The sequence below is a fragment of the Leptidea sinapis genome, chromosome 42 (genome assembly GCF_905404315.1).
Source record: "Leptidea sinapis chromosome 42, ilLepSina1.1, whole genome shotgun sequence".
In the NCBI taxonomy this organism is placed as follows: Eukaryota; Metazoa; Arthropoda; class Insecta; order Lepidoptera; family Pieridae; genus Leptidea; species Leptidea sinapis.
The window spans coordinates 8,178,037-8,190,447 of NC_066306.1; the positions used below are offsets into that span (position 1 = coordinate 8,178,037).

At 35.0% G+C, this 12,411-nt stretch overlaps 1 protein-coding gene across 1 annotated transcript; it reads left to right on the plus strand.

Moving 5' to 3' along the window:
- The first annotated feature begins 9,576 nt into the window (after positions 1 to 9,576).
- On the plus strand, positions 9,577 to 12,031 carry LOC126976890 (ejaculatory bulb-specific protein 3-like). The gene is made up of 3 exons (XM_050825528.1): positions 9,577 to 9,716; positions 10,998 to 11,182; positions 11,692 to 12,031. Exons 1-3 carry the CDS (start codon positions 9,676 to 9,678, stop codon positions 11,877 to 11,879), a joined length of 414 nt encoding a protein of 137 aa, XP_050681485.1. The 5' UTR covers positions 9,577 to 9,675; the 3' UTR covers positions 11,880 to 12,031.
- The last annotated feature ends 380 nt before the right edge of the window (positions 12,032 to 12,411 follow it).

Genomic DNA, 12,411 nt, shown 5'->3' on the forward strand with positions numbered 1-12,411 from the left:
TTATGGTTATGACAGTTTCTAGCAAATTCACTTATGTGCCTATGAACATACATTACATTATCAAGAATATATTGAGAAGCAATAGTCAAGATGTTAATTTCTTTGAATTTTGCTCTCAATAATTCATTCTTAGTTTATTATTATTTTTTATTCATTCTTTGGTTAGAAATAGCCCTTTTCTGCAGCACAAAAATGGTTTTAATATCGGCTACATAGCATCAGTATAATAAACGATCTTCTTAAATACGATATTAGATTACTTTTCAATTTTAATAGTAAGATTACCGCTGCTGGCAGCGCTCTTCTATGATACAGCACATATCACTTGTCATTGTGGACAGTCTGCTAATGATATTTCCCTGTGAACTTTAACCTAATATTTCATCCCTATGTAGGTCAAAGTTTCAAAAATGTTCGAAGTAACGGTTATAAATTATTTCTTATCAAGTTTTATGGTTTTAACTTCGATAAAAACGAATTTTCATACAAACTACCGTTCTCTATTTCAACCCCTCCATTTATTAATTTTTTGTAATAAAAGGTAGCCTCAGTACTTTTTCAAGCTCAACAAACAAACAATATACAATCACATTTATAATATTAGTAGGAATACCTGATACATGATATCACTTAAAGAAAACTTTGTCGTTTTTTCAAACATAGAAAATTAATATTAAATGTTTTACACTTTTAAGTAAGAAATGTGGATGGTATTGTAAAAAGTACAAATACTGCTACGATACAATGTGGTTTCTGTAAGGAATTCTGAACACTTTCTGTCAAATATGCCATCTCTATATATAAAGCACAAGGAAGGTGATAGAAATTTAATTCCTCATCAACTACAACGTGTACAGACTCCCATAAATCCCATCTTTGGAAAGGTTTTGAGTTTGGGTTTCTGAAATAAACAAAGAACGAAAAATCATTTATTCTGCAACTTTAAGTATTTAAGTAGACTTATTTATTAATTTATTACTACGTCTTCAAAAAAGGAGGAGGTTCTCAATTCGTCGGTATGTTTTTTTATGTTTGTTTCCTCAAAACTTTCGACTGGGTTAAAACTTTCAGATCCTTAGAAATGAAAAAAACTGCTGATATATGGGGCATATCTGTAAAAATAATAAGTTCTGTTATTGACGTCATAGCACCATATCTAGCACTAGTATTTAATAGCTGTATTGAACATGGCGTATTTCCTGACCTTCTGAAGTATAGTAAAATTACACCAATATTTAAATCGGGACCCACTTCTGACCCGAATAACTATGGCCCTGTTTCAGTGTTGTCGACCCTAGGTAAAATTTTTGAAAAAAATATTTTAAGCCAAATGCTTACTCACTTTAACACTTATAAGTACTTCATATAAAACAATTTGGCTTTACTAGGGGACGCTCGACTACGGATGCAGGTGTTGAACTCATCAGGAATATTTTTGAGGCCTGGGAGGAATCACAGAATGCACTTGGTGTCTTCTGTGATTTATCTAAGGCTTTTGAGTATGTTCAACATTCAACGCTGGTCAGGAAGCTATGTCACTATGGTATAAGAGGATCTGCGCTCGATTTTCTGATATCATATTTAAATAATAGAATTCAGAGGGTCGATGTGGCAGGAGATCTCCTGGGACTCCTCTCGGTATGGGGGTACCAGAAGGGTACATTCTTGGACCCTTGCTCTTCCTAATTTATATAAATGATCTACCTAACCTTGTAGAAAAAAAACACAAGGTGGTATTGTTTGCGGACGACACTTCACTTATATTCAAAGTGAAACGAAGCCAAGTTTTATATGACGAAGTAAACAATGCTCTATCTTTTTTTTTTATATGAGAGGGGGCAAACGGGCAAGAGGCTCACGGGATGGGTAGAGGTGAGGCCACCGCCCATGGAGATCCGCAACAACAGGTGTGTCAAGAAATGCGTTGCCGGCCAAAAGGTGGGATTATGCTTTTTTCGTGAAGGTCCCTAAGTCGTATCTGTTCGGGAAGACCGCTGCCGGTAGTTGATTCCACAAAGTGGCTGTGCGAGGCAAGAAATTTCGGACAAAACGCGCGGTTGTGGAATGCCAGACGTCTACGTGATGCGGATTCAGTGGTGGAATTTGGCCGCTTGAATCAACCCGAACAGCTCCTCTGAGCACTCCCCGTGATAAATGCGGTAGAAGATGCAGAGAGAACCCACACCTCTACGCAATGCTAGAGAATCAAGCCGATCGGAAATGACTTGATCGTCGATGATTCGAGCCGCTTTTCGTTGTATGCGGTCAAATGGAAGAAGCTGTTACTGGGGAGCACCCACCCAGAGGTGAGAATAGTACTCCATGTGAGGCCGAATTTGCGCCTTTTAAAGTTGCAGGCGGTGGCTTTTCGTGAAGTACTGTCTCGCCTTACTGAGTACACCAACCTTTTTTGAGGCCAGTTTGGCCTTCTCTTCCAAGTCACCACGGAACTGAACGTCGCTCGTTATATCGACGCCAAGTATGTCAATACAGGCTGTTGTGGCAGTTAGAGGAGTGTTCTCGAATCGAGGGGATACGACAAAGGGAGACGTTTTAGTGGTGAACGCACAAACTTGTGTCTTCTTGGGGTTGAATTGGACTAAATTTTGTCGGCCCCGGTGGTTGATGATCGACTCCATTACTTTGGAGAAAATGGAGGTAATGGCAATGGGGCGGTAGTTGAACGGATCTGAGCGTACACCTTTCTTAGGGATCGGGTGCACAAAAGCCGCCTTCAATAATTTCGGGACTACGCCTGATGAGTAGGAGAGCCGGAAAAAACGGGTTAGGACCGGCGCCAATTCCGGAGCACATGTCCGCAGCACTATCGGGGTAATGCCATCGGGCCCGCTCGATTTGTGAATGTCCAAGGTGAGAAGCGCCTTAAGCACGGTGCCATTCCGGATTTTTACTTCCGGCATATATGACTCGCACCGCGGAAGACGACTGTTTAATGTTTTATTTAAATTTGATGAAAGTCTATTATTATTGATACGCAAATAAGTTTTTGAAGTGATTACTTCTTATACCGCTTCGTAACGTAACGCGGTACAGTTTCGGTTTCTCACTCTCTTTCTCACTCTAACCATTTTTACTTTTCAAGGATAAAATAATGATACTAGATAATAATATAAACATACAAAACTCTAATGTACATATTCAAGAATTGTATGTAAGAATAAAATATTTTATATAATAAATACAAGATTTTATTAATAAATAACCTTTCCTTACATTATCAAATTTATATACAATTTTTTTTTAATAAAAACTTATGTTTTTCTCAAGTCAAAGAATTTCAATATTAAATAGTAATAATAATATAATAGTTTAGATTAGTTTAAGTTGCCTCTGTCGGGCGTACCGACACTACACGCACACGTTTTTCTTCACTTCTCATCGTAGGCAGGCCAAATATATATTATATTCGTTTATTCGTTTACGTGTAATGTTAAAATAATGATTACTTTATGATCACAAACCACTGGTATACCCAGTGGTTTGTGATCCTGCCTACTGAGGTAGAGGTCCCGGGTTCGAATCCCGGTAGGTGCAATCATTTATATGATTAGGATTTTTGTTTTCAAGTCATGGATGTATGTCTCCGAGTCATTGATGTTTATAAGTATTTATGTATGTTTAAGTAAGTATATTGTATTAAATATATCGTTGTCTTGTACCCTAGTACTATACTAGGTTATGCCTAGTTTGAGGCAAGATAATTTGTGTAAAAGTGTATCAATATTTATTATATATTTATAGTGCTAGTAAGTCTTCGTTCATTTTCTTAATTTTATAATAATTGAAAAAGTACAGCGTGTTTTGCTCTTGTGAATTCATGAATGAGCCATTGCAATTATTTTGTTTAATATTCATATACTTATACTTACACAAATTATTTGGCTCCAAACTATTCATATTCATGCTATTGTACAAGATAAGGATATATTTAAAATAGTATCCATATTTAAGCAGACTTAAATACATAATAGATCTACGACTTTTAAAATAACATCATTATTGTAAATGCTTCCACTTACCGGGATTCGATCCCTAGCACTTTAACTAAACACTGGAGTATAGGAGTCGACTCTATACGTGGTCTGCATGTCGGCCTGAACGGAGCACCTGTGGTGCCCATCTGGCGTCCATTAAAACCGAGTCTCCTTTTTGCCCTTCAAATCGCGATTATGCTTATAGTCTAACTACATGATCGGATTTGGTTCGGCCGAAATAGGACGCGGTATGGTAGCGGACTATGTCCGATGGTATGTCTCATTGTCCATTTGCGTAGGCTATTTTATCAAACAGGTCGATTATTTTTATTAACTAGGTACTTGTAGCCCGGACCAACAATGCCTGGCTAGAATTTGATAGTTACAACTATAATTTATATAAAGTTCAACAAAGGCGTCAACCGCTTTAGAAAAAATGACGCCTACACAAAACATTTAGCAAAATGTTGTTCATGTACATAATACTTTCTTAAATAATTATGATTTACTTTTATTTAAAAATAAAAAGTCTAATATCGTATATGTGCATCCACGGACCTTCAATTGCCAGCGCAGCGGATATTCAGCACTTTATAGTACTTCTTGATTTGCAAACAAACCAAAACCAACTAACTTTTAGACCTCACCTAATACTGTGATAGACCTAAAGTCTGCTAGATAGCTTCAAACATTAACCATAAGTATCAATAAACTATAATTTAACAGTCGAAAATGTGTGTAGGCTATTCTACAAACTCTTGAAAACTGATCTTGTTTTCGAGAGTTTGGGCTTATGCCCTCACGATTTGATTAACTCTTGAGTATTTTAGTCATAATAATCTGCAGGAGAGTCACATTTTGGGTTGGGATGAGATGACAATAGCTGTTGAGTGTTCAGTGGCATTTCACAGGCCATCCACTCATTTAAAGAAAACAGATCGCACAATTTAAGGTAACCTTCGAAACCTTTTCTGCTACTCACCATCTATCTCCTCATAGTTAAAGCGACTGTTTGTATCACAGATACTCTTTGTATATTTACGAACGTTAAATAATTATAATTAGTTTATAGTCAACTTTGTGGTTTGCAAAACTCAGGATGTTTTCTAAACATTTCACTTGTAAATTTTTCGTAAGAAAATGTTGAAATATATTTTTATTGTAACGATATTGCATGTTATATATTATAATGTATCATATCATGTGGATGGTACTGTATTGATATCATCAAATGGATGTTATTGAACGTACGTTTAAAAAGTGATTTTAACCAGAGAGTAATTTTTTGAGTAATCGAGGAAGGGAACTTTTTAATTAATTTAATCTGGTATTTAACACATAAATAAAAAAATAGCGCAGAAGAAAAAAAAATTTGGTGATTTGGAAATGATGATGAAGACTAACGGCTGTTCCCAATATTCAGTCTATCTCTTACTTGAGATAAAAATCATAACTATCGTTGACTTTTCTGTCCTAATAAACTTATCGACGGTAACTCACCTTATCCGTACACGCTGTCTGTCAATGGGATGACGTATAGTTTACCAGCGATATAAGTTTGTATAAAAAAATCTTTTATGATTTTTAGTGAATTTGAAGTACACTAACTAACAATTTTTCTAAATATGTGTAGATATAATAAATTTTTCAATGCAGAAATGAGCGTAACTGCTTTGCAGTTTGATTACAGACAGTGTTCCGTTACTTTGTCATGGATTCCGTAATCGGAAGTTTGGTTGGTTAACCAAACTCTCACCAAACTATCTTTGAAGTATGTCCTTTCCAATAAAAAAAGAATCGTCGAAATCGGTTAGCGCGATATTGAGTTATTCGTAAATTTATTATCCACTTTGCTATACGTATGTATAGCAAATTTAAAACTTTTATGGTTTTCTCATGGATGTCATTGTCAGATAGACTAGACTTGCAATGGGACCATACGGGAAGCACCAGCTTTCAAATTCAAATTCAAATATTTTTATACAATATAGGATTTAAAATCACTTATTGAACGTCAAAATCTACCACCCATTCAAAAGAGACTGCCTCAGACCTGAGAAGAATGGGCGCAAGAAACTCAGCTTTTTTTTTTTAAATATAAAATATGGATTACAATGTGATATTGTACAATAAACATTTATAATTAAAGAGCCTGAGGGTGTTCGCTTTAGTCCGTGGTGTCATTAAGCAAATCGTTTATACTATTATAACCTTTCCCACACAAACGTTTCTTAACAATTCTTTAAAATTTCGTAACACATTTGTTTTGTACATTTTCTGGGATCATATTGTAGAAGCATATACATCGCCCAACAAAAGACTTACTAACTCGACCCAACCGAGTAGTAGGCATCAAAGTTTATGTTTTTTCCTCGTGTTAACATTATGAATGTCACAGTTTCTAGAAAATTCCTCAATGTGCTTATGAACATACAGAACATTATCAAAAATGTATTGAGAAGCAACAGTCAAAATGTTTATTTCTTTAAATTTTTTCCTTAATGATTCTTTAGGACCTAGGTTATAAATCGCGCGAATAACCCTCTTCTGCAGCACAAAGATGGTATTAATATCGGCCGCACTATGTACATTAGAATTTTGTATGTTTATATTATTATCTAGTATCATTATTTTATCCTTGAAAAGTAAAAATGGTTAGAGTGAGAAAGAGAGTGAGAAACCGCTTCGTAACGTAACGCGTTACAGTTACAAAGCGGTATAAGAAGTAATCACTTTAAAAACTTATTTGCGTATCAATAATAATAGACTTACATCAAATTAAAATAAAAACATTAAACAGTCGTAAAACATCTAAATATAATATTTAATTAATTATTGTCATAACATCTGTGACGTCACAAAATGGCACAATGACGATCCTTGCAATGTACGTGGTAGGTGAAGATCATACCGGGGCACTATTATGAGAGTCAACGGTGCTATCTCATGTAACATATTCCGGCGATCTTGACCAGATCATCGGTCAATCTGATGATGTGGTAGGGATGACCTACCAACACTTTTTCCTCCGGTACGTGGTCGCTAATCGAGGGTTTTATTGCCCCAACGTCCACCTGTCGTTTAGCTATATGCACTGCCCAATGCCACTTCAATTACGCAATCGTTTGGGTTATGTCGCTGAATTTGTTCTCTCACGGATTTGTTCTCTCTCTCCTAATTACTGATTAGATCTCGCAGGAAATCTCCGAGCATAGCCCTCTCCATTGCCCTCTCCATTGCCCTCTCAGCGACCACAGCTGCGTACCTTTATTATTTTTTGAATGGACTACTTATCTACTTATTGTAAATACTTAAAATATATTCGTAAATAAATCTTATGTTTACAACTATCTTCAAAATTTATTTTTACGTTAAATCATTCATGACATAAGTAATAACATGCACATAATATTTATTATGAACTAGCTGACCCGACAGACGTTGTTCTGTATATAATAAATAGAATAATGTTTTAAATGAATTTGTCAATAATAGAAAATATGTCCATACAAAACAAATATTGGAAATAAGAATAATTGCTGTAGATGGTAAATTTTCTCCCACAATAACTACAGCGACTTCGTCAATGGTGGGTGAATTAAACCTCCTAGTGTGTTCATCGGCAGGTGTTGTGTCAGCTCGAATCGCAATATTATGGCTGTTTGATTTGCACGAACTCGTTGCAATTTAAGCCTATGTACTTCATTGTCACTCTCAAACTTATGACTTATCAATCTAGATAAAAATAACCTGATTGATAGTTAACAACTGTTGTTAATCTACCAACCATAGTTAGCCAAAATTACGTTTATTTTTTACCTGAGAAAGTTAGAAAGATATAATAATTCTTATTAGTTATTCATTTTAAACTACTCTTTCAATTTGATTTCTGAACGACGGGGGGCACATCAAAGGGTTTTCCTTTTTTATTTTTATTTAATTCTGAGCATTTTCCTATTTATTCACCTTTTAAATTTTCCCTGGACTTCCACAAATAATTCAAGACCAAAATTAGACAAATCGGTCCAGCGGTTCTCGAGTTTTAGCGAGACTAACGAACAGCAATTAATTTATATATATATAGATTGTATTTTGTCGTTCGTGTTAAATAGCAACAAACGGTTGATTTAAAACGTTTGTATTCATTGTATGAGCATATTTGATATATCAATAATCACGTACTGATAGTTTTATTCACGTATCGACTTCAGCTGATTTTTAGGCTTAAAATGAACAAGCGATTTGATAGATTATATTTTGATGATTTATGATAATCACGACTAATGACCATCTAAGAGATATCAATAACATTTGATGACGAGATAACGCTCCTAGTTAAATTAGCTCATACTTACAATGTGTTATTAACATTAAACTTATCACAAAGTTCAGTCAAACTTTTTTTTGGGTTGGATTTTATACTAACACAATTCAATTTTAGTGTTTGCCTGAGAAATTGTATATCACTGAAAACCTTTGAAAATGTAAAAAGAAAGTTAAACTTGTCGTCCCCCATAATCATTATTAAACTATGGCTGAAATTATTTTCTTTTTCTTACGCTTTTCATTTCGTATACATGTTTAACAACAAATTTATGTTCATTACTAAAATAATATTCTCAAATCATTCATGATACTCTTTTCTATCCATCGGTAATATATTGCATATTTTAAACAACTGAATAATCAGTTTAGTTAAGATTATAAAATCTGAATGGAACTTTCTTTGCCTCTTTTACATAAGTACAAAATACTTATGAACCTTACTTGTAAATGTCTATTATTATCACAGAAGATTGTCTCTTACTATCATATTCTGAATCGTTTAGGCTCTTCTTCAATAAACACAACATGGAATCTTCCAGTTACATATTCTTTAATTAGTTAATCATTTAAGTTAAATTATTCCGAGAGAGAGCTATTTAACTGTTAAAGACGTAACAGTCAATTAACAAAACCGGATTCAGAAAAATGTGCTTATTTAAAAAAAAAAACAGATTAATTTCTACATAAATAAAATTGATGTTTCTCTGTAATGTCAAAATATCAGCATTTGCGTAGAAATATAGCAGAAAACCAATTAGCATAGTTTTACAGGCCGATACTTTATATTTTAGGAAGTCGAAGCTACTTTTAATTTAGAATACGAAATTAAGAGAGAGAAATCCGAAAAAATCAGTGCAAAGAAACCTGTGAAATTTAGAAAAACTCCGATTCATTGTGAATTCAATGATTTCATTCCAGATCTGATGGTTGAACCAGACTTTATGATGGCGAAAAATTTCAAATTTATGGCCAGTACATACCGAGGATATTTCGAAAGGATCGGTTAATGGAAACCTGGTGTTCATGAGAGATGAACTTCAAGATCTTCCACGTCTCACAACCATACTGCAATCTAAAACAGAGGTCTAAAACCATTAATGACTCATAAAGAAGATTACATTTTATTTAATTAACTAAAGCGATAAAAGCCACGGCAGGTGACTTGTTAAATATAAATCAAAACTCTTCGATAAAATACCATCGCTCTCCGTGTTGTGTTTGTCACACGTGCAAAAATAGCTAAAGCTAAAATACCGAGACCGTCAGCAAATCTCAGGCCGGTCTGTTTAATTAATATTGTTATTTGCTGACCACATAAGGTCGCATCGCTATCTATATATATGATAGTTAGATAATGAAACACACAGTTGCATCTTGTAGAGTGAAGCTATCCAGGTAAGTACTGATTTTATATTTTCTTTTTATTGAGTGCAACAATTTACAAATATAATTTGCGAGATGAAGTAACAATATTATTAAATAAAATTACGTTAATTCATTATATATTATATCTCGAATTTTATCTTTAGTTCTTGGGAATAAATAAAAGTCGCAGGGCGCCAGCTCAGGACTGTATGTCGGATGACTGATTATCTCGACACCTGCCATGGTCAAATATTTAACAGTCCGTTTTGCGGAGTGCCCTGAAGCATTGTCGTGGTGAAGGAGGATCTTGCTTCAAGGGCGCTGCTGTTGAATTTTTTCCAAGACTACAGGCAAATAGCGATTGCCATACCAGTCTGCAGTGACTGTCCTTCCATCTTCTAGCACAACCGTCGCGAAATGACCTTTCCGACCAAAGAATGAGGAAAACATTTTTCATGTTTTCCATGACTTCTTCCTTTGATTACCTTAGTTGCCCGATCCTCTTAAGGAAACACCCACTGAGCTGATTCTCTTTTGGTTTCGGGTTTGATGCGAACGTGTTTCTGGTCGTCGGTTAAAGTACCAAAGAGTTCTAAAATTGAAATTCAAAAAAAGTTTTCATTACAAGTGTTTCTAACTGGCCAGTTCTAAACATTTCCAGTGTTACCCACGTACCTATGTCTTCTACCGCATTCATCACGGAGAGTGTTTCAAACATCTGTTTGTCCTAACATGACGCTAAAAATTTTCACATTACAAACCATTCTCACATTGCGTACATCCAGTGCGATTTTCAAGGAAATGTATTCCATGGCCAACCGCTGTCATGAAATTTTGATGTTGTATGTTAACTAGTATGGCATTTCTCTTAGGATAGACAGTGGTTTACCATTGCCTTTTGCACAAGACTATTCTAGGGATATAGGTTGCTGAAGCCCCTTCTGCTTACTGACCCCCTCAAGTGTGTGGTTATATTGCTACTTATTGATTGCCAGTGCCTTGTTCATTATTTAACAGCCCTGGAGCTTTATTTTGCCGCTCAGGATTCTTGAAGAACCCAAAAAAATCTGAGCGGCACTACAATCGCGCTCGTCACCTTGAGACATAATATGTTGTCTTATTTGCCCAGTAATTTCACTAGTTACGACGCCCTTCCTACCTAAACACAATAATGCATACACATTTCTGCTTTACGACATAAAAAGCGCTGTTGTGGTACCCATACTCTAGCCGGCATCATGTGCAAAGATGCCTCCTACTGGTATTGTTGTAGAAATAGTTTTACTTCGAAGTCATTTCGTCTTTTTCCAGCATGAGGGCCATCATACTGTCAGTCCTGGCAGCCAGTCTTGTTTGTAACGCGGTGGAGACTTACGATCCTAAATTTGACAACATTGACGCTCAAGTTTTGGTGGACGATATTTTCCTCCTCAAAAACTATGGAAAATGTTTCTTGAACAAGGGACCCTGCACCCCTGAGGCAAGGGAGATTAGAAGTATGTATTTTTTTATTTCCATCTGATGGTGATACGCCCTGGATTATTCAAAATTAGATGTAAAATTGCTTTTTGAACGTCAGTAACTACCGCACATTTGAAATAGAATGCCTTAGACTTGCTTATTTTTTTATTTAGTTACAATGAGGGCGTTCGCTTCATTCCCAGTTTGTGGAAAATTAAGAAATTAATGAAATTAAGATTAAAGAAAGTAGCATAATTATTTAAGAAAATCATTTATGTTCTAGTAACCTTTACCACACAAACGTTTTTAACAATTCTTTTGAAATTGGTAACACATTTTTTATTGTACGTTTTCTGGGATCATGTTTTAAAGGAATATACATCGCCCAATAAAAGACTTACTAAATCGATAAGATGTTAAGTCTCATTAGTAATTGCATTAGCTACGGTACCTACCAAACTGAAAGATATTAATTCTTCCCCCTTACCCATCCAGACCGCCTCGTTGTATCAAGGAGCCTAATAAAATATTTGTAATATTCCAGAAATAATTCCGGACGCAATTAAAACAACATGCGCGAAATGCTCACCCAAACAACGTCAACTGATCCGTGTCGTAGTAAAAGGCTTTCAGACGAAATTACCTGAAATGTGGAAGGACCTTGAGGACAAGATAGACCCCACTAAGGAATACAGGCCTGCCTTCGCCGAGTTCTTGAAACGTTCCGATTAAAACTTTTAAACAGACTGATCATGACTGAAATGGATGGATTTAGCTTTTGTTTACGTATGCATCACATTATGATTTTAAGTAAATAATTTTATGTAATATTCTTGACATTATCAATACTTGAAAAATATTTATAATATATTGTGGTTTTATTATGGGAATATTTTATTTACCTTTATATCAAAAAACAACAAGAATATAAAGCCTCATACGAAATTAGAGCAATATTACGCCTGCGGCATGGGCTGGCTCACTCTATATTGATACAATAACTTATAGATAAATGAATGACTGAGAATTAAAAGTAGAATATTTAAAATTAGCTTTAGACTTGCAAAAATGACGACATATTTTTGTTAATCAGTTGTTGTTAGAACGAATACACATTAAGCGTTCGGCGTTGTGTTTAACCCGAGAATCAGGACATTCCATGTTCCACATTGAGCTGTTTTGAATGTAATTAATAAATAAATCTGTATCGAAGTTCTCGATGAATATTCATCAACCCTACTTGAAAGCGCACTATAAATTAAGT